Source organism: Pelmatolapia mariae, linkage group LG10_11, assembly GCF_036321145.2.
Source record: "Pelmatolapia mariae isolate MD_Pm_ZW linkage group LG10_11, Pm_UMD_F_2, whole genome shotgun sequence".
NCBI lineage: Eukaryota > Metazoa > Chordata > Actinopteri > Cichliformes > Cichlidae > Pelmatolapia > Pelmatolapia mariae.
In genome coordinates this window covers 53,925,774-53,950,984 of record NC_086236.1, presented here as the reverse complement: position 1 = coordinate 53,950,984, position 25,211 = coordinate 53,925,774, and the positions used below count along the sequence as shown (strand labels likewise).

The 25,211-nt window shown below is 38.5% G+C and overlaps 5 protein-coding genes across 8 annotated transcripts; 1 reads left to right on the top strand and 4 right to left on the bottom strand.

Annotated features, from left to right (window-relative positions):
* Window positions 1-448: 448 nt before the first annotated feature.
* Window positions 449-2,114, bottom strand: LOC134637443 (chemerin-like receptor 1). The gene is made up of 2 exons (XM_063487865.1): window positions 2,022-2,114; window positions 449-1,694 (listed from the first exon to the last, which is right to left on the bottom strand). Exons 1-2 carry the CDS (start codon window positions 2,029-2,031, stop codon window positions 643-645), a joined length of 1,062 nt encoding a protein of 353 aa, XP_063343935.1. The 5' UTR covers window positions 2,032-2,114; the 3' UTR covers window positions 449-642.
* Window positions 2,115-2,658: 544 nt separating this feature from the next.
* LOC134636606 (chymotrypsin-like protease CTRL-1) lies at window positions 2,659-4,430 on the bottom strand. Its single transcript, XM_063486666.1, has 7 exons — window positions 4,376-4,430; window positions 3,987-4,090; window positions 3,782-3,861; window positions 3,620-3,701; window positions 3,340-3,520; window positions 3,018-3,148; window positions 2,659-2,820 (listed from the first exon to the last, which is right to left on the bottom strand). Exons 1-7 carry the CDS (start codon window positions 4,419-4,421, stop codon window positions 2,659-2,661), a joined length of 786 nt encoding a protein of 261 aa, XP_063342736.1. The 5' UTR covers window positions 4,422-4,430.
* An 802-nt stretch (window positions 4,431-5,232) lies between these two features.
* On the bottom strand, window positions 5,233-8,211 carry hsc70 (heat shock cognate 70). 2 transcript variants are annotated; one of them, XM_063488450.1, is made up of 8 exons: window positions 8,007-8,211; window positions 7,641-7,846; window positions 7,200-7,352; window positions 6,572-7,127; window positions 6,263-6,465; window positions 5,943-6,141; window positions 5,603-5,835; window positions 5,233-5,415 (listed from the first exon to the last, which is right to left on the bottom strand). In XM_063488450.1, the coding sequence occupies exons 1-8, from the start codon at window positions 8,209-8,211 to the stop codon at window positions 5,233-5,235; spliced, it is 1,938 nt and encodes a 645-aa protein (XP_063344520.1). The 2 variants fall into 2 exon arrangements, with proteins under 2 accessions (XP_063344520.1, XP_063344521.1); XM_063488451.1 differs by lacking the exon at window positions 5,603-5,835 and having other exon boundaries at window positions 5,233-5,318; window positions 6,078-6,141.
* Window positions 8,212-10,095: 1,884 nt separating this feature from the next.
* On the bottom strand, window positions 10,096-20,142 carry si:dkey-238d18.4 (TBC1 domain family member 15). Of its 3 annotated transcripts, XM_063487279.1 has the most exons (11): window positions 19,683-19,793; window positions 19,305-19,441; window positions 18,296-18,481; window positions 18,047-18,165; window positions 17,655-17,758; window positions 12,240-12,307; window positions 11,973-12,119; window positions 11,442-11,532; window positions 11,150-11,298; window positions 10,906-11,047; window positions 10,096-10,821 (listed from the first exon to the last, which is right to left on the bottom strand). In XM_063487279.1, the coding sequence occupies exons 3-11, from the start codon at window positions 18,429-18,431 to the stop codon at window positions 10,653-10,655; spliced, it is 1,125 nt and encodes a 374-aa protein (XP_063343349.1). In that variant the 5' UTR covers window positions 18,432-18,481; window positions 19,305-19,441; window positions 19,683-19,793; the 3' UTR covers window positions 10,096-10,652. The 3 variants fall into 3 exon arrangements, with proteins under 3 accessions (XP_063343349.1, XP_063343347.1, XP_063343348.1); XM_063487277.1 differs by lacking the exon at window positions 19,305-19,441 and having other exon boundaries at window positions 19,683-20,142; XM_063487278.1 differs by lacking the exon at window positions 19,305-19,441 and having other exon boundaries at window positions 10,906-11,044; window positions 19,683-20,142.
* A 1,752-nt stretch (window positions 20,143-21,894) lies between these two features.
* LOC134637042 (uncharacterized) lies at window positions 21,895-24,909 on the top strand. Its single transcript, XM_063487363.1, has 9 exons — window positions 21,895-21,954; window positions 22,090-22,150; window positions 22,419-22,805; window positions 22,905-22,925; window positions 23,017-23,067; window positions 23,158-23,278; window positions 23,626-23,700; window positions 23,961-24,039; window positions 24,141-24,909. The coding sequence occupies exons 2-9, from the start codon at window positions 22,090-22,092 to the stop codon at window positions 24,213-24,215; spliced, it is 870 nt and encodes a 289-aa protein (XP_063343433.1). The 5' UTR covers window positions 21,895-21,954; the 3' UTR covers window positions 24,216-24,909.
* The last annotated feature ends 302 nt before the right edge of the window (window positions 24,910-25,211 follow it).

Genomic DNA, 25,211 nt, shown 5'->3' with positions numbered 1-25,211 from the left:
TTTTGGGACCTGTTTTCATTGTTGTTTTGTTCTAAAAGTGATGTTTTTGTGGTTTGTGGTGTACTTTGATTTACGCAATGTGTTCCATTTTGCAAATGCAAGAAGTATACAGCACCACGATATCCTGTAAGATAAAACAGCTGTTACCAGGGCGCAAGTAAGGTTTGTCAGACAAATGCACCCTTTTATCATGTTTTTCTTCACCAGACAAAAGAAAAAAAGCAAAAAACTCAATCACTGTTCAGTCACTTGTCACAGTTTTATAGATGTTCATAGTAATTTACATGGTTAAAGAAGCTAGAGCAATAAAATGTATATATATATATACAAATATAAAAATGACGTAAAAATTTTGACATTCAAATGATGGAAATCCAAGATCTTCAAAACCACAGCATAGAAGTCTTATTTTCTTTTTAAATAAATTGTGTTATATGTTACATTAATTGATTAATCAAGAACTTAATCTGACTGATTTGGTTTGATTATTGTTTTATGCATAATTATATTATGCCTTACCCCAACAGACTTATAGGACACCCATAATAATCAGACCCAGGGTACCAACATTATATGTTTCAAAGAGATGAGATGAACAACTTGCATTATTGATTTATTTCATCATCTATTGGTGAGATCTTATTAAGTGCTCAGTGTCTTTTCAGTGATGACGACTTTGCTTCCTGTGCAGGATTCTAAAGCAGCTGGGTTGATCTTCTCTAAAGTTGTGGCAGCATCTGACTTTCGGGAAATCCTTGAAAATGTTGATGACATGGAGCGAGTGGACATAAATGACACATGGTCCTCTGCCAAAGCACTCTCAAGTACAAAACATATTGACTGCCGAAGCTTCTTCATGAATTCTTCACACATGAAAACATAGAGGATGGGGTTCAGGCAGCTGTTCAGAAAAGCCAGACTCACAGTCAGAGGACCCATGATTCTAACAATGGTCCAGAGGTCTGGGTTATTCATAGCCTTTATTTCTATAAAATTAAAAACATGGAAGGGTAACCAGCAGATGAAGAATGCAAAAATGATGGCAAAAATGATTCTGCGAGATCTCCTTCTCCTTGTTGTCTGCATGCGCATTGCACGTATGCCTATGGCCACATAAGAGACGACTATTACCAGGAATGGGATCACAAAGCCCATGAGAAAGCGAAAAATGTGGAGACTCCATTTTTGTTCATGTGCCATAGAATAACTACAGTAATATGTCCCATTATCTCCTAACACGGTGCGAAAAGTGGCATAAGGAGTGCTGCAGATTGCAGCAGTCACCCAGATACCAACACATATGATCTGAGCTTTGCAGACTGTGCGTTTGTTCTGTGCCCACACCACCACCCAGATGGACAAGCAACGATCCAAACTTATAGCTGTCAGAGTAAAGATGCTGGCAAACATGTTGACTAAACTCACAAAGTTGTTGAGCTTGCACATGAATTGTCCAAAAGGCCATTGGTGACTCTGAGAGAGAGAAATGACTGAGAACATCAGGAAGGCTGTGAAAAGGAAGTCAGCTATGGCCAAGTTGAGAAACCAAATTGAGTTGACTGTTTTCTTCATTTTGAATCCCGTCACGTAGATAACCAGAGCGTTGCCGAGAGTTCCAACTATAATTATCAAGCAGTACATGATAATGGCGGCTCTTTGTATGTGTGCCGAAGCTGCTTCCAGTGTAGATTGACCTGTAAAGTATTGTACTATTATTTTAACAGATAATATAATATAATATAATATATATATATATATATATATATATATATATATATATATATATATATATATATATATATAAACACACACAAAATAGCTGCTTTGTAGATTTTATAGATGTATTAAAGTATTGGCACATGATCTATGCACTATATTACAAGATCATGTGAAGTACTTCTTTGTGTAACTTAACATGTGCACAAATTTCTGTTTTAGTGAGAACTGACAACAGGCATGTATAATTTGTTCATCAAGTATCACATCACCTGTAAATTTAATGTCTGTTTAAAGTATCTTACCAGGCCCCATGTTTCTTTTAGCTGAGAGATTCTGTCTTTACTCTAAGTTGGTCTGAGTCTCCTGCTGCCTCTTCTGGAAGTCTTTGATTACTCTTAGTTTACGCAGTAGCAAATGAAGCAACGCATGCAGAAATGAGCTGATAAAAAACCAGGAACACCCCAGAATATGCTAATGCTGCAACACTTTTGTAATTATGCTTCAAAAGTGGGAGACGCCTTACATGTGTAATACTGTACGAGGTCTGTCTTGTATAGTGTGTGGTTTCCTACATTTTAGTTCTGCTATGCAGTACATAGTAACCACTTTCACTATCCTACCCAATCACCCTCACTCTCTGGCTTATCAGATGGGCATGAAAAACAACAAACCAACAGTAGCTGTTTTAGAAATCTATTGTTCTGTTTGTCACAAATTCATCAAACATCAGTACCGTGTGATTTGCTAACATCAAATGCCAGTTGTAATAGTAATAACTAGTAAAATACTAATGCGATTGTTATTCATTTACCAATAATATTGTAATCACTGATGGAAAGATGGGAAATGTGGTGTGCTCTTATTTATTTTGCTAGCTGTGTATTAAAGGGAAGCCTACACATGTGTGTGTTGCTGATTTATTTATTTTTTTCTTAAGCTTCAGTTATTAGCAATTGTTTGGTCGATCCAGCTGCGCAGGTAGGACACACGGGAATACACAGCAGGGGCGTAGACATTGCAGTTAGAGGTTCCCCAGGACACAATACCAGTAAGGTACCATACACCACTGCTCTCACAGACCAGAGGGCCACCAGAGTCACCCTAAAGTAGACAAAGTCGATGTTTTTATTTTGTTGATATAAGAGGAAAAAAAAGTTTTTTTTATCAAGCTCTTGATATTATTCAGCAGTGATGCATTTAATTTCGGCATTTTCTGAAAATTCTGAGCTACCCACTAACATTTTGCCTTCTAAGAGTATTTCTGATCATTGTCATAATCATTATGAAGTGGTTGTTACCTGACAGGAAGACACTCCAGAAGCACCAGCACAGATCATGGCATCAGTGATTCTGTTATAACCCCAGTAGCTCTTGCACTGATCAGGGCTGATCAGAGGCAGGGCAGTCTGCTGGAGGAAGCGAGGGCTTGCTGAGAAATACAAAAAAAGAATAGGAAGAAAAAAAATGAGTCTAATTGCAAAGCAAGCCTTTCGCATTTTTCTCCAGGAACTATGCAGCAGTGTATATTATTATTATTTTTTTTTTTTGCATTACCTTTGTGTAAACTAAGTTTTTTACACCTGTGTATTGTGAAATGATTATCTTTGGAAATAAACTCACATGTTACTCCAGTCCGGCCCCATCCAGTGGTGACACATTTGGTTCCAGAGGGGATGCTGCTGGTGGAGGACATCAGGCATACAGGTGACACACGGGAAGTATACTGTGCTGGGGAGGACAGCCTCAGAAGAGTGATGTCATTGTTAAAGTTCTGGGAGTTGTAGTACGGGTGAGTGATGGCCTAGATGAAGAGGTGAGGATAAACCACACACAAATATAATACCATTCAGACATGTGCTTTGATGAAGACATCTTCCATTTGTGTTGTATTATAGCTCACCCTAGAAATGTACATGACCTGAATTGGCTCGCTATTGTACTGGCGATCATATTCTCCCAGGATCACAAGGTGGTATGATGGACTAAAAAAAAGAAATAAATCAGGAGGATGATCAAAGTGTTGGAAGACTTTTTGTCTTGTTACAGCACTCAAGTGACTTACTTCACACCGCAGTGAGCAGCAGTGACAACCCAGTACTGGTTGATCAGTGAACCTCCACAGAAGTGGAATCCAGTGCTATCCTGCAATAAAGAAAACACATATCTGTAATAAACTTCTACATTTTAATTTAAAATGAAATAAGTTGTTGTAAATTGTGACTGTAGCAAAGCCACATTGCTTGTGAGTAGTAAATAACTGAAACTACCTGAAGCGAAACCTGCCAAGGCCAGGAGCCAGACACAGCATTTTCCCCGTTCACAATCTTGTTGTATCCACTCACTTGAGGCTTGATAGCAGGCACTCCACACCCTGAGACCCAGTGACATAAAAGCTAAAAGTTATTTGACAAAAAGTGTCAGAGTTCATTCTGTGAGTGTTTTTGTACTTGTCTTTTTTGGTGGTGCACAAAACACTTCACTGTGTTTCCCATTTACACGCACAGCTGACCAGTGCGTAAAGTGTTTATTTTCCTTTGTGCAGCTAGTCAAACAACAAGAGCTGTTTGACTAGTTGCTACCACACTCTGAGATCTGACACCACAGATCTCAGAGTGTGGTAGCAAATTTCTTTGGCACGAAATCACAAATCACTCACCCAATGCAGAGGCCACAAGAGCAAAGCAACTGATGATCAAGAACATGTTTGTGTTTCGGTCGTGATTCCTGAGTTTCAGATGTGGGGCACACTTGCTTTTATATGCACATCCAATACGCTTGACCCTGAACAGCATGTGTGGGTCTCCATGTCCCACCCACAATCCCCCCCTTCATCTGCCCACAGTATGGGAAAATGGCATCTGGTGATAAACTCAAAGTTTTTGCTGAATTCTAAATCAATTTGCTAAAAGGCAAAAGCACCAAGTTGTCATGTAATAGACAGGAAAACCTTTCATTGACCTTTGATCAAGATGTTCCAAGGTACATGCTCTTGCTTGCATCTTATCTTTCAAACTCACATATTTGCAGTCAACATCTCACCTCTTTTTAACACAGAGAAAAATAGAGAAATAAAACCGACCTTCTTTCAGTGTGGCAATATTTCCTGTAAATATTTCTTGTTAATAGGCAGGAAAAAGATATTGATCAGATCACATGTGGTCTGTTTACAGGAACCAGTTTTATCTGCACTTTTCTACAGCTGCAAGTTGAGTGTCTCTGTGCATACCTTAGTTTCGCCATAAATGAGAAGAAACACACGTTACAGTTTTCAAATCAGAATTTTACTGTTGATATTTATTGATTTTTTGCATAAAAAAGCATTGACACAAAGGTGTGACTTAAAAATCATCTAAATATGCATCTGGATATTGAAAGTGATGTGTGCTTAGATATTGCAAAACATTTGATATAAACTTGACTAGATATTTATCAGATTTGTACTAGGTAAGAAAATTTAAAGTGATACCTTAAAAACAGTAAATATCTATTGGCAAATAGTAAAAAACACTGAGTTCAGTCAACTTCCTCGATAGTTGGGCCAGAAGAGGAGCCACCTCCTGCACCGCCAGGGAAGCCACCGGGCATTCCTCCTGGCATTCCTCCTGGCATGCCCCCTTGATATAGTTTGGAGATGATAGGGTTGCACACCTTCTCCAGTTCCTTCTGCTGGTGATCATACTCCTCCTTCTCTGCCATCTGGGGAAAGAAAAGAGCAAATATACTCTATGACAGAAGGCTTGTCGGGTCAGGAGTTGACAGGAAGCATATGACAGGAAAAGGAAGAAGGATAATTATTCATAACTTTGATACAATGTAATGCTCACTGCTTCACAATTTTAGATAAGGAGGAACTTCGGTCTGCTTTTAAGGCATGGCTTTTTACCTGGTTTCTGTCCAGCCAAGCAATGACTTCGTTGCACTTGTCCACAATAGTCTTCTTGTCCTCTGGGCTGATCTTGTCTTGGAGTTTCTCATCCTCTACGGTGCTCTTCATGTTAAAGGCGAGAGATTCAAGGGAATTCTTGGCTGTCACTTTCTCCCTCTGGACTTCATCCTCAGCCCTGAACTGCTCTGCTTCCTGCACCATGCGCTCAATGTCTTCTTTGCTCAACCGGCCTGTGACAGAATGACATTTTTTTTCCTGCATTCATGTATAGGATGTAATTTTTCATGCTACATTTGCTGCTGGATATATGAATTAGTATGTATTTTTGTAATTATACCTTTGTCATTGGTGATAGTTATTTTGTTCTCCTTTCCAGTGCTTTTGTCCACTGCAGACACATTGAGTATGCCATTGGCATCAATGTCAAAGGTCACCTCGATCTGAGGGACCCCTCTGGGAGCAGGTGGAATACCAGTCAGTTCAAACTTCCCAAGGATGTTATTGTCCTTAGTCATGGCTCTCTCACCTTCATACACCTGAAAACAATTATTCATATTGTAGCTTAATGTGTCAGAGTCAGTTTTTAGTGTACACAAGTACCTAGAATGCAGCTAGGCATAAGGGTTAAACAGTTACACAACTTTAACACTGATATACCTGAATGAGCACACCGGGCTGGTTGTCTGAATAGGTGGTAAAGGTCTGGGTTTGTTTAGTGGGGATGGTGGTGTTTCTCTTGATAAGGACAGTCATTACTCCTCCAGCTGTCTCGATTCCCAGGGAAAGGGGTGTGACATCCAGCAGGAGTAGGTCCTGTACATTCTCAGACTTATCCCCAGCCAAGATGGCGGCCTGCACAGCTGTGGAGATTTTCCATAAAGTTAAACTGATGATGGTTTCAGTCAGCAGCTCTGTTTTATTGAGCCATTGCTGAAATATATAGTGGTAAATGCTGCAGAGACCCACCTGCACCATAGGCGACAGCCTCATCAGGGTTAATACTCTTATTAAGGTCACGGCCATTAAAAAAGTCTTGGAGCAGCTTTTGAATCTTAGGGATACGTGTGGAGCCACCCACCAAGACAATGTCATGGATCTGTGTCTTGTCCATCTTGGCATCCCTCAGGGCCTTCTCCACAGGCTCGAGGGTTCCACGGAACAGGTCTGCATTGAGTTCTTCGAAACGGGCCCTGGTGATGGAAGTGTAGAAATCTGTACCTTCGTAGAGCGAGTCGATCTCGATGCTGGCCTGGGTGCTGCTGGAAAGGGTACGCTTGGCGCGTTCACAGGCTGTGCGGAGGCGACGCACGGCTCGCTTGTTGTTGATGATGTCCTTTTTGAACTTGCGCTTAAACTCAGCGATGAAATGGTTCACCATGCGGTTGTCAAAGTCCTCACCGCCCAAGTGTGTGTCACCAGCAGTGGCCTTCACCTCAAAGATACCGTCCTCAATAGTCAAGATTGACACATCAAAAGTACCACCTCCGAGGTCAAAGATAAGCACATTGCGCTCTCCACCAACCTAAATTAACAGGAGAGAATTACGAAGAGGAAAACAAAATAGCAAAAGATGAACATTTTAAGATTAGCTTACCTTCTTGTCCAGTCCATAAGCAATAGCTGCAGCAGTAGGCTCATTGATGATGCGCAGTACATTAAGGCCAGAGATGGCCCCAGCATCTTTGGTGGCTTGACGCTGGGAATCGTTGAAGTAAGCTGGAACTGTGATAACTGCATTGGTCACAGGCTGTAAAGAGAATAAGACACTAAGTAAATATTGCTTTTCTTTTGAGATCTGAAACTGCAAACATGAAAACTGTAAGAAACCACTTTATCTAACTATATTTTATTATACAGACACCACAGACACTAGATAACCTGGGGAACCTGCTTCATGTTAAAGGCATTAAACTTCAGTGCTATTATATTTTCGAGAAGTATTCATATTTAGAAAGATTAGCCAGTTTAGTTTGCTGATAGTTGCAGGGTTTTTTTCTAATTTCAACGATCCTGTTATCCATTCACTTTTATCTACCTTGCCAAGATATGCTTCAGAAATCTCCTTCATTTTGATGAGGACCATTGAGGATATCTCCTCTGCGTAGAAGGTTTTGATCTCACCCTTATATTCAACCTCCACTTTAGGTTTGGATGACTCATTAATGACTTTGAAGGGCCAGTGCTTCATGTCAGATTGTACCACGGGATCGTCAAACTTACGACCAATCAGACGCTTTGCATCTGGAAATAGATTTAATGGAAGAAATTAGAATTGGTTAATGTAATGTTCAGTTTGGAGTGTATCGACAAGATTAACGTGGTAATAAAGTGAGGACACAAAGAATACTTTTATTTGATCATTGTTTCAAGTGATTTGTCGGTTGGGTATTGAAGTTCTTACCAAATACAGTGTTGGTTGGGTTCATAGCCACCTGGTTCTTGGCGGCATCTCCAATAAGTCTCTCTGTGTCTGTGAAAGCCACATAACTGGGTGTCGTCCTGTTTCCTTGGTCATTAGCAATGATCTCCACTTTGCCATGCTGGAAGATTCCCACACAGGAATATGTGGTACCCAGATCAATACCCACTGCTGGTCCTTTAGACATCTGTGACACAGAAGAGAAACGTAGTACTGCAATCCCACATTTTTGCACATACTCATCATTATTGAGCCAAGGATTATTATCTGTTTGTATTTTTATAGTTCTAACATTTTCTGTGTGAAAATTATATTTAAAATGTTACTGTAAGCATCTAGAAAGGTGAACCTGGTGCTGTTACATAAGCCCAGACACCACCACCACGTGAGGTCCGGTTTGCGGTGGTGTGCTGTCACAGTACCACGGTGACTTAAATGACCAGCTGACACTTGAAACATATACTACTGCTCTTCTGCCTTGGCAACATAATACTAGAGTGTCTTACTCAAGCTTGTAAATGTGCTACACTAATCCTGCAGTAGTGACCAGTGTATCTATTTTCCGACAGCTGGCTCTAAATAGCTTTCACTTACTATATAGAGCATCATTATGTCTGCATAGTAATGAATGGACTGTGACAAAAATTTTCAGGGATCAGTTAATCAGAGACTCAAACCTGGCCTGGTTCCTTTTAAAACTAATGATGTGAAAAAAGAAATGGACAGCATTGATATTCAGAAGCAAAACTACTGGATTAGCAAAGTAGTCCTCTTATTATCACAGTTCTTGGAGTCGTGTTTTGAATTAACTGCCAAACTAAGGAAGCAAGACCCTTTTAGCAGCTGTGAAAATCACAAACACCCAGTTGATTATTACACTAAATCACAGAGCATAACGTTTCTTGGCTTATCTCCTGTTTTTTTTTCTGTAAATGTGTCAAGCATTGTTCCTCCAAGGCCCCAGATCTGTTGCAAACAGAATTTGTTATTGAATTATCACTTGTTATCCAGTTGGGTGACACAGAGCAGAAAATGCTGACAAACTGTTTTGGCAGCACCGTACCAACATCTGAAACTTGTTGCAAGACTGTTTTTACATGGAAATTAACCACCCACACAGAAACCACCCATGACCTTTGTGGAAATTTGAGAAATGCGAGCACTATTCTTCATAGAGAATTTGATTTATTTTGTCATGCGATTGTTTGAAAGGAACCATGCAAGCCTCACTTGTTTGTGAATTTGACTTCTGCCAGTTAGACGTTGAAAGCAGTAAGCAAGACAGACTATGAAGCCAGGCCAGAAAGCAATTTATGCTTTTTATTCTTGTTACCTTTGCTGTTGAATTTTCAGCGCTTGACAGTTTACAGAATTAAAATGATGCTTTTTTTTTTTTTCGCTCAACACCCAACACAGCCGTCTGAGCTTCTCTCCAGCACTCCTTTCCCCTCTCCTGGCAGGCAGACTAAGAGGACGAGTGTCAGTTCCCCAGTGTATAAAGAGCACTGTGCAAGGAGAGAGGGTGTCAGGTGATCCCATCGAGGAAAGTTCTCGACCCACGTCTTCTCTCTCCGAATCTCCAAATAGATTTCTATGTAAAAGCCTCTTTCTATTTTTAACTCTGTGGTTCTCTCCCAGTTTTACAGAACATAGGCATTACAGAACATGCTCTGTAATGAAGCAAGGTAGTTCCTGAACATTGATAATTAGGTTCACATACTCCATAAATGGTGATGTGTGAGGACACTGTTTTTATTAAAAATAGCTAGTAAATATTGCAGAACTCCCTCAGCTATTAGTCAGTTAAATCAGAAGCAAATGGCGCACATTAACTCACTTTAGCAGAACTATTATTTATAGCACTGACCTCATTTGCGATAATCGTCTGTAAAGTCCATCTTTTTTATGTGTCTGAAGTTGCACAGTTATTCAGATTTGATGTTAAGGCTTCTTAGAGGATCTTCTTTTGCATTCCTATATAACAAATTACTTTAATTCAGCTCAATCAATTCACATAGTAAAACGGTCTTTCAAAAGACAAGGTCATCTTTTATTTTAAAAAATTCAAAAATTTAAATGAAACAGCCTTATTCACCAGCAGAATAAAAATCTTCAACACTTTTACTGAGGTACATTTTTTAAACATTCATAGTGTGCATGTTTGTCATTCTCTATTTAGGACAGTTATGCAATGTGGTTTCTTGGACACTTTGTGGTACACATACTGTAGGCCCCTCTGACACATGTGTCATCCAGCATTAAATATAACTGCCAGCGAAGAGACCGGGCCTATTTATAAACTGCTAACAACCTGGAAAAAAAATAAAACAAAGTTCCTACTGTGAAGTAATAAAAGATTAGACCTTACATAAAAAATAAAAATTTTTAAATTTTTTTAAAAAAAAAAATCACAGCACAACAACTCACACCCAGTGTTGGTCAACTACAAGACAATAAATAGTGTACACGTACTCATAGTGATAAGTGAGCAAATTTAAAGTGAGCAGCAACCAGCAGTACATTAGTGTGTTTCCCTCAGACAAAAAAGTAAGTGGCATCAAAAAGTGCATGTAGGGATCAATTGTCAGCTACAGATTACAACCTGTGAGATCATTAAAAAAAATAAAATCATTTTAAAACAAATAAACTACGGAGATGATAAAAAAAGTCCTCGTGTTTGCTCCGATCAGGCCTGCAGCGACCGTTCGTAAAGTCCCAAGCACAGCGCTTGCAGTAATTGTAGAAATGATGCTCTGCTTTCTTCAGTATACTGTTCAGGTCCAGTGTCCCCTGAAGGCTGCACAAAGCACACACACACACATTAACTAACACATGCACATCTTATTTGTGATGGGCCGTGTGATGCAGCACAAAAACAAACCTGTTAGTATATTGGAGGAGCTGAACGTCATCTGGGCACTGCAACAGAGACTCTCTGTGCTCTAAAAGGATGGCTGCACAGATGAAGAGCTCAAAGGTGAAGTCAGTATTGATCGCCTGCAGCTCTGACTCTGAACCGTCTTCTGGCAATATCAAGGCAAGGGCATAATAAGAAATAGCAAAGAGGCAACCTTTGTTTTTTGTGGGGGTTTTTTTCTACTTTTTCTTTTGTTTCCGGGTTTTACCTGTGCTGAATTTCTGAGCAACTCTTTCCTGGTAACGAGCTCTGTCGACCTGCTGTGAGATGAGCTCCAGGTGGTCACAGCTCAGGATCTCGAACAAGCGTAGTGCTTCGCTGTGTTCAAACTCCCTCTGGAAACCAAGCAGCAGCCACCTTAAAGGAGGGGCAACACATGCTTACATGTAAATAAGACGTTTGTGTGGGGGGAAAACAAAACAAAAAAACCTTGCAAAACTGCATTTGAAAACTAAAAAAAAAAAAAAAGAGTACAGAAAAACGAAGCTTTGCAGATCTACCTGTGACAAAACGTAAACCTCTCCATATTGTCTTTCACCAGATGAGCATAAAGCGGAGGGTCCAGTTCCTTCAGCAGAGCTGCCTCCAACTCTAGATGTTAAACAAAACTTTTATACTTTAACTAAACTAATTTATACAAAACATTTTTTTTTGTTTTTTTAGAGACTTAATTCTATTTTAATTTGATTTTGGGCCAATATGATTTTGTTCTGCATATCCGACCTACAATCAAATTTCTACTCTGGGAAAAAAAAGTTGCAGTGTCTTTGTTTGACCACTAGGGGTCATAAAGTAACATATTACTCTTTAGATAAAAGGAAAAAAAGCAGGCAGTGCTTGACTAAACTATTAAAATAAGGGTGCATATGAGCACAACGGTGCATAAGCTGAATGAAATGTATTATCTGAAACAGAAAAGGAAAGTTTAATTTACAGATCTTACACCATGACAACAGTGGGTGTGGCAGATATAAACAAAACACTATTTGGTGTCAAAGTATTTTTTTAAATATCTGTTTTGTTATCGCTACCTATTTTCCTGTGTAGACCATCGGCCCTGAAGTCCCTGGAGAATTTCTCCATGTAGCATGAAAAACTCCAGAAAGTGTCAACCTCACAGTCGAGGACCTCCAGGAATCGGCTGCACAGGTCATTCATCCCCTGGGCATAACTGACCTCTGGATTTACAGCAAAGGGAGAAATGCATAAACAGTTAGCCTCTTTTTACGGCTCAACAAACAACTTTTAAATCCATCTGATTCAGACCGAGTCAGCAAACCTGACACAGGGTCGTTTACCTGGATGAAAAGCAGCATAAGTGATAAGGATTTCTCGCAGAACCAACAGATTGCCTAAGCCTTCATTCCTGCAAACATGCACAGACACAAACAATATTAGTATGTTATAAATAAGCAGAATTAGTTCAACACAGCTGCCAAAACTTGTTTTGATGCGTAACACTGGTGACGCTTTATGCCCCAAATTAAACCTTCACTCACGGAGAGATTGTCAGATGTGACATTTAACTACTAAGTCTTCAGTTGAAAGTCAGTTAAATAATTTTAAGTTTCTAAGAAAGTAAACAAAGTGAGGGGTTTTTATTCAGTGTTGTCCACTTAGTCATCATTTACCCAGCTTCACTTTTCCTTAATAGAGCAAGCTGGATTCCTACCCAAAATTTAAATGTTTAAAATGATTAAGCTTGTCAAGAACAAAATGCAGGTGACAGAAACTGCAAAAAAGGCAGTTTAATTATGAACATTAAATGCTATTAATACCCAGTAACACTGATTTGGGTCATTTGCATAGAAAAGAGGTAAAAGTTTGTCAAAATGCATTAAAAATGTACAACTACATTTTTTAAAATCATCTGTTGGTTAACAGCATTTATTGGCTGTATTTAAAAGTGTGAACATAAATATCTTATTAATGAAAGGCCTTCAGAATATTTCCTTTTCTCCTACTTCCCACCCACTTTTCCAGTTCAGTGTCACACTGGTCTTGGAGCTTACCAGAGCTCCCTCAGATATCTGTAGCCTCGATTCAAAAACTCATTTTAAGCCGCAGTTAGTCCAAATTTAGAATCTGAAATGTAGTTAAGACTGAAGAATCTACACATCATCATCTCTAACATGATGCCAATACATGACGCATTTTTCCAATCAGTGAACAAATGATTATTCACTGACCATTGTGTCATGTGTCTAAATGTTGTCTCATGGTGTGGTACAGGAGCTGCACTGAAGCAGAGAGGAGGCTACAGCACATAAATTAATACAGCTCAGAAGATCACCAGGTCCTCTCTGCCCTATTTGACTTGTTCACTTCCTGCTGCCTCAACAGTGTGTAAAATATTTTCAATTCAATTCTATTTATATAGCACCAAATCACAACAATAGCTGCCAAGGTGCTTTATATTGTAATGTAAAGACCCTACCATCATAGACCGAAAAACAAAAAAACCCCAATAATCGGACGACCCCCTATGAGCAAGCACTTTGGTGACTGTGGGAAGGAAAAACTTTTAACAGTAAGAAACCTAAACCTAAATGGAAAGTTTTAAGCCTAATCTTAAAAGTACAGAGAGCGTCTGTCTCCCGAATCCAAACTGCAGTGGTTTCACAGAGGAAGGACCTTAAAGCTGAAGGCTCTGTCTCCAATTCTACTTTTAAATATTCTAGAAACCACAAGTAAACCAAAAGTCTGAGAGTGCAGTGCTCTAATGGGGTGATATGGTACTATGAGGTCTTTAAGATAACATGTGGCCTGATTATTCAAGACCTTGTATGTGAGGAGAAGGATTTTAAATTCAATTCTGGATGTAACAGGGAAGCCAAAATAGGAGAAATATGCTTTTTCTAGTCCTGGCAGTACTCTTGCTGTAGCATTTTGGAACAACTGAAGGCTTTTCAGGGAGTTTTAGGAAAACCTGATAACGAATTACAGTGTCAACTTGAGACAGGATATTTTTAATTTTGGAGATATTGCCCAAATGGAAGAAAGCAGTCCTACATATTTGTTCATCATGTCCATTGAAGGACATGGCCTAATTAAAAAAGACTCAAAGATTCCTCACAGTGTTACTGGAGATCACGGTACATGCCATCCAGAGTAAGGATCTGGTTAGACATCACATTTCTAAGATTTTTAGGGCTGAACACAAAAACCTGAGTTTTATCTGAATTCAGAAGCGAGAAATTAGAGGTCAATAGAGGTCATTAGAGGCAGATCGTTACGTGTATTATCTGGTTTCATGGAGACCTGGGTATCATCTGCAGAGCAGCGAAAATGTATGCTATGCCTTCTGTGTAAACAGACTGTATAATGTAAACAGAACTGGTTCTAGTGTGGAACCCTGTGGAACTCCATAATTAACCTTAGTGTTTGAAGAAGACTCCATTTACATGAACAAATTTGAATCTGTTAGATAGATATGACTCATACTACTGCACAGCACATTACCTTTAATACCTACAGGATTTTTTAATTACTGTAATAAAATATTATGGTGAACAGTATTTAATGTTGCACTAAGGTCTAGCGCAGGGGTAGGGAACTCCAGGCCTCAAGGGCCTGTCCTGCAGGTTTTAGATAAATAAAGATTAATTCATTACAAGGCCTCTGGAGAATTCAAGACATGTTGAGGAGGTGTTTTAGCCATTTAAATCAGCTGTGTTGGCTCAAGGACACATCTAACACCTTCAGTACACTGGAGTTCCCCACTCCTGGTCTAGCAGGACAAGCAGGACAAGTCAGAGGCCATAAGAATATAATTTGTAACCCTCACTAAAGCAGTTTTTGTACTGTAATGAGCTCAGAAACCTGACTGAAACTCCTCAAATAAACCATTCTCTGCAGATGATCTGTTCCACTACTTTTTTTTTTTAGATAAAAGGAAGGTTGGAAATTGGCTTATATTTTAGAGGATCCATCACATCCTTGTTCACTCTGATTCAACTTGCTCACCTCTGGCATCAGCTACAGCGACTTGTAGATCAAAGGGGACCAAAAAGAAACAGTTTCTTCTCAAGCACCAGTACAACGGTGAACTTTGCACTGACTCCCCTCTCTACCACCGTTACCACATCCTCTTTTATTAAGAGTCTTCTTCTTTGTGCATTAAGTTCTCTCCTGTACAATACCACAATGAGTGGTATCTTAAATTTTTAGAATACTCTGTATACTATATTTATCTATACTCTGTGTAATATTGTATTGTTATTTGTTAAGTCACTGTGAAATTACAAAATACTTATCTCTACAACTCTCAAATGCACAACTATATAACTCTGTACCATAACCACATTACCTCATGACCATGACCTCAGTTATTGTCATTCTGATGGTAAGCATAATTACTCAAAAGGATTTCTTACAAGCATGTTTTGTATTGACAAAATAAATAATTTACCATATAAAGATTTAAAATATGTTAGATTTGAACACTGATTTGAAGGTCAGTGTGATGATAATAATGCTGTATAGAGTTATTTAAAACAGTTTTTCTTAATGCCATTGTTTGTATTGCCAACATACATAGGCATATAACTAATGATATATGGGAATTCTAAATATCACATTAGTTTGGACCCCTTCTTCCAGGTCAAATAAGGTCGAACTTTTATAAAAAAAAATAAATAAAAAAAATAAAAAAATTCCAGCATCTTTGTTCATATTGGTAACATTTTGGAAATTATACTGCTCTATGGGGATTCTAAATATCAAGTTATAGCTTGCATACAAATATCATGTCACATTTTACCTCCAACCTCACTTTTACATTTCCAATCTGTCTTCATATCATGCTGAACTTAAAAAGTGTTTTATCTTTTTTTTATGACTTTTATAAAGGGGAATTAGTACGCGTGTTGACCATACCCCATTTGTGTTGGCCTACATGCGCAGGTTTTATCTATATTTACATCATATGTTATACTACTTATGCTTGAACACCTGTTGATGCACAGCTGTTATTTTTCAACCTAATAATGGGTCACTTTTGGGTCACTGTGACAGTTTTGTGTTCCATTTTGACAGTATAATGACGATGAAAGGCCTCTAATTCAAAAGCTTTATACAGTTTTATTTCATTTAAACAGCAACTGGTACAGTAATATGCAACAAATCTATGTAAAATTGAAATCTCAATAAATTTCAGTGCAGGTGTGGACTACCTGATAGCTGTCTCAATGCCGACAAAGTATCAGTGTTAGAAAGATGGAGACCACAGACTTACAGATTCTGAACTCAAAATAAATATGTGATGCCCAGCAGTGGGTGTCTCTGACACTACACTGATGACTCAGTGTTAGTAAAACCCTTGTTTGAAACACACACACGCACAGAGAAATAAGTTAAACAGGACTGTAATGTTTGATTATAATGTTTGGGGGGGTTGAAGTTATTCTGTGTTAATTGTGACACTTGGTATTGTATCAGAAGAACATTTTTAAGGGAATGTTTTAGCTGCTTCAAACTGCTGAGATAATCAGATGATCAGAAGTGTAAACAACAACTGCCATGATGCCTTACCACTGCTCAAAACTATTTCCAAGGTGCTCCAGGGGACATTTAACCGCATGCTTTATTATGGTTTCCAGTGTTGGTTTCAGAACCTATATGGCTCCAAAATGTTAAAATGCTTTGCTGCCTCCCCAACATGGATAATGTGACAAAGTTTATTTTTTAGCACATGACAGCTCGTTTTAGCTTCTCATCTGTAAACTCTCTCCATACTCTTTCACGTGATTCTTGCGTAGGTGGTAGAAGAAGTTTGTCGTGTTTGAGTCTGTGGTTAGGACCCATTTGCGGCATAATTTGCATAGTACAGTTTTCTGGTCTGTGTCAGACTTTTCATAACTAAACCATTTCCATGCTACAGAGGTAGCCCCTTGTTTAGGAATAAGGTCCTCGATTTGTTTTGACTGGTCCTTCTGTTTGGAGCTACCTGGTTCTGCCTCATCTTCACTGGCCATGCTGGTATTTTCTGCCTGCATCCACGTTGTTGACTGTAAGCGACATTTATAGTTACTTCACGTTTTTATTTGAGGTAATTGTTTTGATGCATATTCTGAAATTTAATCTTTGCGAATAATGTATTTTCCCATCATTTCAGCTTATTTTGAAAAATTTCAACAGGATCTTGAGCTTTATTGTGAAAGGTTTATGTGGTAAATAAACAAGCAGACGGTGGAGCTACACGATTGTTTTTTATTGTCGTTGTTACTAATGAACCGATGCGTAAAAACAGTCACTTGTCTGTCCTCAGTGTGGTTATTTTAAATATAAGAGAGAGAGAGAGAACTTCAAGACATTATTATATCCACTACAGTAACCATCAAAACTATGAAAAAATATTGCCGTAAACAGCTTATTTTGCGACACCAAGAAACAAACGATAGCGTATAATATGAAACGATAGATGTTTTCATATCGTCATCTGATATATATCATCATATCGAACAGCCCTAACTGTGGTGTTCTTTTTTTTTTTAATCGTCTTGCCCCGAACCTTTTAGAGAGCAGGAACTCACTTTGTCCTTCAATTTAAACAACTGGATATTGGCAATTTTATTTTTTGCTGCTGGCTGCTGTGAAAGACATCTGGTGCTTGATCAGTGGTGAGAGACAGACAAAATAAGTGTATGCAGACCCCTTTAAAGAACTATCAAAGTTAGTTAAAAAAAAAAATACCATAACTGATAATCACTTACTGGTAATAGCTCAGGTCTCTGTTGGTTCGGGGCACATCTTTATCAATGATTCGAATGGCTTCCTGCAGCTCCTCACGGTCAAATGTGACCCGCTCAAACAATATCTGTTTATAGGAAAAGTTAGTACAAAGAGGTAGTAGGTAAATGGCAAACCCTTTAACAAATTTAGATCCTGTTGTTTCATTTGAATAAATATACTGCATTATTTTATTTCCCTCACTTTAAACTGTTCTTATGTTCTACAAAGAAAAACCAAAAGGAACATTTTAAATATAACTTAACAAAAAACAATGCAGAAAAATAGTGAGTAGAGACAAGTATGCGTAAAAGAAGCAAAAAGCCAGATATCAGACAGGTCACAATCATACTCACGGATGTTTAGTTGAACTGACCTGTGCCTGAAGCTCCAAAAAAGCCATTCTAACTCTGACCGCCTCTGACCTGTCCTGAGATTGTTGCTGGGTCTGTGCCTGTCTCTGGTCAAAGTACCTGACGGCTGCCAGCAACTCAGCTTGACCACATATAAGATATTTAGGAAAAAGAGTGAGAAATCAGGGCAGTTAAAAACAAACAACAATAGAAACAAAAATTTGAAAAAGAAGGAATCTATGTGGCTTTTAATTGACAGCCATACAACTTACCATCAGTGCCATTGAGGTGCATTCGCATGGCTGAGGGGAGGAAGTGCTGCCATTTTCTCTTCATAACCTGATAACGTACGACCAACTGGTCCTGCAGCAACGAGCGCTCTAAAGCTGTTGAACCACACGGGTACATCCCGAACAAAAACCGCCACGCGAGGCCACGCTCAGATGGACACACCCCACCTGGACAGAGAGTGCAGACCTTTCAATCATTGTCAGTGGACAATTGTGTATGAAGATAAAACATTACATGACCTCCTAACATTTAGTTAAACCAGTCACCACTGGTCTGAAAGAGAGCATGGGAAGATCAAACCTGAAAGGAACAAATTTTAGATGTAAATCAAAGAGCAACAAGACTGCAAATACATATTTTAGTGAGCTTGAGCCTGCTGAGACAAATATTTAAGTGGCCATTTGTAACATCTTATTCTGGAGGTTATTTAGTCTCTGGTGGAGTTCAACATCCTCCACAAAGAGGACAGATTCAGCAGGATTGCTGAAGTGCTGATAAGTTCTGGCATGAGATGACAGTCTTCTTGCATTTAAAACACTAAAAATACAGCTAGAACACAGACGTATTCTCTTCGTCTTTGCTTCTTCTAGTTACAGCATATGTTTATGGAGCCATTGACACTCATGTGATCTCACTCCTAGAAATGCTACCAACCCTATAAATGGAGCCGCTTTATCACAGTAGTCACGCTGGACTTCTTTGCTCCAGGGGGTCTGGTGAACAGTGAAATGTTGGACTTTACAGAATCGTCTGATTGTGCTTTTCCCCAGAGGCAAAGCGTCACCTGATTTAATCTTTAGGAATGAAAACCTTTTTTTTTTTTTTTTTTTTTTTTTTTTTAAATTTCGTGTTAAATGTTTTTACCGTACACCAAAACGATGCTAAAATGGACACATGTATATTTTGGCAAAACACTATAGCCCATTTTTATTTTTCCAAAGAGTCAATTTCATTTCTCTAAAAACACACATTGAGCGAATGCAGTCATGCCTTTTGTCAGCAGGTGCGGTGCATTCAGGTTTGTTCAGAACAACCCGAGGCCTCAGCAGCAGTCGGTGTGAGAAACTACAGCTTCAAATCCAGCTGCTTCATGGATTGCGCTGATTGCCAGCCCCTGTCCTGTTATACTGTATCAATACAGAAAAACGAAGTTATCTCTCAAACTTATAATTAACTAGATGAGAAAAGAGTTTGCTTTTCTAAACGTGGATAATTAGATATTTCAAGATTTCTGCTTGGCCTTCCGTACTCAGTAAAGTATAACAACGGAAGTGCGGAAAAACAGTCTTACTTCATGTCTCCTGCAAAACTGCACGAATCAAGTTTACATTAAAAACTACTTGCAAGTAAGTTGTGCGTTTTAGAAACCGTTTTTGAAGATATGCATCCTCAGTCTTGACTCGTCGACCCTCCCCTCGGCGTCCATGACTCTGGGTAAAGTGAGGCGCGCTACAGCCAGAGCAGGAGAGCTGATCGCTGCTACTCTCCTCTGAGAGCCTCCATCCAGCTGGGGGCTGCTGGCTGTCAACTGTTCCTCTGCGGTCTGCCTTGGATTTCCTGTGTTTAGATGTTCCATGTGTGCCTGCGGTTTTAAACCACGCAGGGGTGAAGTTTGTCATTCGTGCTGCATCCACATAACAGGCAACATAATCATCCTGCTATGGCCCAAAACTTCCTAAACAACAAAGCTCGTCTCCCTCCGTGAGCTACAACTGAAATCATTCAAGACTCATTTCCAGCAGCGTGGTCGAGTCGTTTTAACTTTGCTAAACCCGTCGGAATGACTTTCAGGAAACCATATCCAGCGAGCATAACTCTCATTCAGCCATCTGGGAGTCATATGACTGCACCTTTAAGATCCCAGTTTGCCCCACATTCCAGGTGGAGTCCAAACCCATGTGCTAAAGTTCGCAGTGGACTTGTGCGTATATCTTGCTCCATCTAGTGGTTGTATTTAGCAAATGTACCCCAGAAGAGGGATTTCGCTAACTGGCTGATCTGAGTATTTCCCAAACCGTTGACCACTGGGGCTTTCACGCATAACCATCTCTAAGGTTTGCAGAGAATGGCCTGCGAAAAAAAGAAAAAAAGAAAATATCCAGTGAGTAGCAGTTCATATCAGCTATTTCTTCGAAGTGATAGGAAGGAACTCCAATAATCACTTTACAGCCAAGGGATACAGACGAGCATCTCTGGACACCCAAGCACATGAACTGCAGCAGCAGAAGAAGACCAAATTTTTCATTACAATAGAAAACTATAAAAATGTCTGGTCAGAATTTGGAGAAAACAACATAAAAGCATGAATCCATCGTGTCTTGTATAAGTAGTTCAGGCTGCTGCTGGTAGCAAAATGGCGGGGGAAATGTTTTATGACATTGTAAAAAAAACCCCAATTTATGATTACTTAGATTTGAAGGCTAACTTGAATATTGATGCAGACCATTTTATCCCCCTGTGACCACAGTGTATCCATCTTCGGTGCTACCAGCAGCATGTCAAAGAGCTCTAATCATATCATAACTGGTTTCTTAAACATAACAAGTTAATTCATATGAAGTCATTGTTATATTTAATCACCCCTGCAGTCACCAGATCTCAATCTAATAGAGCACTTTTGGGAGGTGGTCGGCTGGGAGATTCTCACCATGGATGTCTAGCTGACAAATCTGCAGCAACTGCGTGATGCTGTCATGTTAACATGGACCAGAATCTCTGAGGAATGTTTCCAGCATCTTGCTGAATCTATACCATAAAGAATTAAAGCAGTTCTGGAGGCAAAAGGAGGTCCAACTAAGTATCAGCATAGTGAACCTAATAAAGTGGCCTGTAGGTGTAAATAGACTGCAGAGTCCTCGTCAGGCCAGGACTCTGCAGTCTCCTACCACTCATTCACAAGGGGTCACCAGAGTAGGTGGGTCCATATATTTGATTTGATCTCTACACTGTGCAATTTTTGACATCAATACAAATATTTGTCTAGCTATAATTGCTTCTTGTTACAAAAATATCACATTACAAATTCACAGAATCTCTTCTGTGTGATAAGGAAAAACACAAACTCTAATCCAACTTGCAACTCAGTCTTTTTTTTCAATAACATAATAGCATCTATCTTTTGTTCATGTGCCATAGGTGTAAAGCTCAATCCTCCTCAATTAATAGAAATTATAGTCTGGTTTAATATTTTTGACAGAGTGGAAGGGCAACTGTCTAAAAATGCACTAGACTACACTGTTGGGTTAGAAATGACAGTTTTGCAAACACCTCTCAGCTGTTGTGACACTGACCTGCTGTGTTTTTCACAAATGTTAACCAAAGAAAAGAAAAAGGGAGGAGTTCAGCAAAGTGCGACTTTTACACTTTGGTTAATATGTAAAAATTAAATGATATAAGAGAAGGAAGAGAGTGTTTCTGATATACAGTATATGTGCTTAAAATTTGCCCGCAAAGTTGAACATAGTTATTGTGGGGACGGCGTTCACTTTTCTTTCCCAACTTCCTTTTTTTTTCTTTTTTCAAGTGATCATTAGAGTGCAACAGGAAACAGACCCATGTCATTTCATACCAGTGCAGAGATCTAATACATACTGAGAAAGCACAAAGGAACATCATTTTCTTACACCTCCCTCCTCTCACAGTGAGTGTTTACTATGTGCTAAATAGTAGACTATAGGCACTTTGCTGTACAGTGTGTTGGCTACATGTGATGAGAATTCTGTAAAACTGAATCAGGATTTTGTCTGCTAACCTGTGACTGTCTTGCTTTGGCTAGATGCAGCTGCCAGGCCTTATTGGTTTCATTTCAGTATTGATTCTGGCTTGTAATTCAAAAGGTGAGTGAGATAATAAGCTCATGTGTATGATTTAAATTGGAAATGCACTTTCAGCATGTAGTAAATATGGTACTTGGAGCACTATATATGCTTCTCATTCACCCATTTACACAGATTCATACACTAATGATGGTGAAGCTGTCATATAATGTGCTTTTCTAATGCTAGCCTTGCTTTTGTAATAAACAATTTGTTCTACAATCTAAATTATAGCTTTAAAATTTGCCTTTGAAAAATAAATGCAATTTCTGACTTGCTTTGTTTTTAGTTGCAGATAAAGAATGGAAAATAAATGTCAAAAGAAAGATCACAGCACAACCTGGATCAACCGTTACCATACAATGCAACTTTAGCTATCCAAAGGAAAATGACACTAATAATGTTGCAGTTTTTTGGAAAATGTTATCAGTAAATGACAAAAGTAACTGCAGTAAAATGGACAAAGACAAGAAGGCATTTGTTTTTAACCCAAATAATGACTGTGTGCTTGAGGAGTACCGAGGAAAGACTAAGCTCATCGGAGACCGGAACAAGGGCAACTGTTCTCTCCAGATCGCCAACATCCCACATAGTATGCAAGACATCTATGTGAGAATTGATGTGCAGAAAGATAAATACAGTTTCATCAAGGACTCGGTCTCATTTTCCATAAATGGTCAGAATCTAAATAAGTTATTTTAAATTTTTGATTTAAACTATGCATTTATCAAAAAAAGAAAGAAAGAAATTAATAGCTTGCATGTTTCCTCCACAGGGACAAGGGCATTTAAGCCAGGTATTAACTTCATTTCTGCATTATTTATATTTAAATTGAACAAAGCCTTTTTTAAAATTTGCCATCATGCTGTGTAATATTTTTTCAACAGGTACCGATTCCTATACAACTCAAGACCAATCAACCACTGAAACAACAACAAGTACGTTTAACACAGTTTATTAACACAGTTTGTTGATTATGTCACACTCTGTACTTCAGCTTTCTTTACTGAACATATTATTTTTTGCAGCAAAAGCAAATGAAAACGACACGAGCCTTGCAACAATACTGTCTGTAGCCATCCCTGTAGCAGTTCTTGTGGTGATCATTCTTCTTGTTGCTGGGATATTTATTTTTATAAAATACAAGAGGTAACTTTTTCATCATTTGTAAACTGAATGTGTGGCCTACAAGCAGCAATCTTGAATGAGCTTTATTTCTCAGATTGATATACTTGATGTACATAGTTTATCATCTGGATACGTTTCAGGCAAATGTGTGGTATGAAAAGCAAAGCATTTATGTAAACAAAAGACATTTAAATGTGAAAATTTAACTTTCTGTGAAGCATATGTACAGTACGAGAGAAAAATAATCCAAAGCAGATTATATTCATTTATCATAAACATACCAGAGTGCTTCGAATGTTAATTTTATTGTTTAAATTTTAGTTATCATGTACAAACAACCCCAATAACAGTAATCATAATTGTCCCAGGTCACGCAGTGTCACCAGGGAGGACTCTGGATACTATGCAAACTTTAGCAGAGCACTATCAAACCCACCCAAAAGGTTTGCATTAATGGAAAAAGTATACCATACATGTGTATCCATCTAAGAAGCTTGACATTTCTTTTATTTTTAATTGAATGTGTCATTATGATGAATCCAAAAGTAATTATTGTAATTTGGTTTTGTACCATTTGATACATTTGTGTTATCAGGATATAATTATGCATTTATTTGATGCACAGTGACAAAATTCTGATGACCTTTTTCCCAGCCTGGCATCTTTAATTTCTTGCTCTCTTTCTTTTTTTTGTTCTTTTTAGAGAAGTCACTTGTGACACACAACCTAAGAAGCTGCCTGAAGGGAAAGCTATTGATGATCCTGTTTACATCAATGTCAAGGTACAGTACCCGCACTGACACAAGTTTTATTGTCCCAAGAAGTTAACAGCAAAGATAAAAATGACTAAAGCCAACTTTTGTGTAACCTCTTGTCTCTGCAGGCTCCAACAAATCACATGGCTCCAAACAGCAATTGTGCAGACAATATATATGCAAATGTGGATTACAGAACTTAGAAGGAAAGCTGCATGTCATTAGTGTACGATGCTTTCTACACATGTCCATGTGTATGTATTACTATGTGCCTCTGTACATTTCAGGCAGGTCTTAATATTTTTTATCTTTTTTGAGAGTGTTCACATATGCCCAAAAAAACCCTGACTAGTCGCTGTGGGTTCAACTGAAGGATGAAAGTGTGAAAACACTCTAAATGACCAAAAAAAAAAAAAAAAAAAACCCTGCACAGCATTGCAAAACAATGATAATTCCTTTTTTGCGTACTTGCGATTGCAGACCTTCAGATGGTCAGACAAGAATGTTGTTTCAAAACATGAATTTATGTAAAAATGATATAGCATAAAATCATAAGTGAGATGTCAGTGTTAGAGATGGGGAACAGTAGGCACACAGTAACAATAATCTTTCTCCAACCCTAGCCATGTTAGTTTTGTCAGAAAAAGTCTTCTCCTAGCCTTACTTGTGGCATATTGTGGAATTGGAGAATACAAACCTGTTAGGATTGGAAATAAGGAAGGATTTCATTTTTTTTTGTAAAATGCTTTGGGTTTTTTTTTTTTAAGAAATCTCCCATTGCAATGTTATTGCCCGGTTTGCCTAATACAGGCAATATATGCTGGTGAGCATAACAATACTGTAACCAATACTGATGACAGTAACTTTGCCAAATAGTTTGTAACAATAAATAAAAACAGCAACTTGATTAATATACTTGATCTTGTGCAGTTCTTTTTTTTTTTTTTTTTTTGCTTTACATCAGTGTCTTTGACCTTGGTAAATAAACCTGCCAGTGTTACACCACCAAGTAACTAAGGAAATGAAATCAAGCATCAGTTTTGCAACTTTGCGGCAATATCGCTTGAGTGGAGTTCTCTTTTCTTTGGAACTTACCCATTTTAACTAAACTAGTTAAAATACAGAAGTGAAGGGTGAAAATTACACTTTGGGTACATCCTGTGTCATGTCTGCTGAAACTTATTTAAAGGGTTGAAAAA

What these genes read in the sequence shown, in the direction of transcription:
- LOC134636606 (XM_063486666.1), bottom strand. Translation starts at nt 4,421, where the DNA reads ATGTTCTTGATCATCAGTTGCTTTGCTCTTGTGGCCTCTGCATTGG. An exon ending in TCTTGTGGCCTCTGCATTGG is followed by an intron (nt 4,091 to 4,375) that starts GTGAGTGATTTG and finishes ACTGGGTCTCAG; the next exon opens with GGTGTGGAGTGCCTGCTATC. An exon ending in GCTGCTCACTGCGGTGTGAA is followed by an intron (nt 3,702 to 3,781) that starts GTAAGTCACTTG and finishes TCTTTTTTTTAG; the next exon opens with TCCATCATACCACCTTGTGA.
- hsc70 (XM_063488450.1), bottom strand. Translation starts at nt 8,211, where the DNA reads ATGTCTAAAGGACCAGCAGTGGGTATTGATCTGGGTACCACATATTCC. An exon ending in AGCCCGGTGTGCTCATTCAG is followed by an intron (nt 6,142 to 6,262) that starts GTATATCAGTGT and finishes AATTGTTTTCAG; the next exon opens with GTGTATGAAGGTGAGAGAGC. An exon ending in AACTATCACCAATGACAAAG is followed by an intron (nt 5,836 to 5,942) that starts GTATAATTACAA and finishes ATTCTGTCACAG; the next exon opens with GCCGGTTGAGCAAAGAAGAC.
- si:dkey-238d18.4 (XM_063487277.1), bottom strand. Translation starts at nt 19,890, where the DNA reads ATGGAACATCTAAACACAGGAAATCCAAGGCAGACCGCAGAGGAACAG. An exon ending in GCACCTCAATGGCACTGATG is followed by an intron (nt 18,166 to 18,295) that starts GTAAGTTGTATG and finishes TATGTGGTCAAG; the next exon opens with CTGAGTTGCTGGCAGCCGTC. An exon ending in CTCCTCCAATATACTAACAG is followed by an intron (nt 10,822 to 10,905) that starts GTTTGTTTTTGT and finishes TGCTTTGTGCAG; the next exon opens with CCTTCAGGGGACACTGGACC.
- LOC134637042 (XM_063487363.1), top strand. Translation starts at nt 22,090, where the DNA reads ATGCAGCTGCCAGGCCTTATTGGTTTCATTTCAGTATTGATTCTGGCT. An exon ending in GACAAGGGCATTTAAGCCAG is followed by an intron (nt 22,926 to 23,016) that starts GTATTAACTTCA and finishes TTTTTTCAACAG; the next exon opens with GTACCGATTCCTATACAACT. An exon ending in AACCACTGAAACAACAACAA is followed by an intron (nt 23,068 to 23,157) that starts GTACGTTTAACA and finishes TATTTTTTGCAG; the next exon opens with CAAAAGCAAATGAAAACGAC.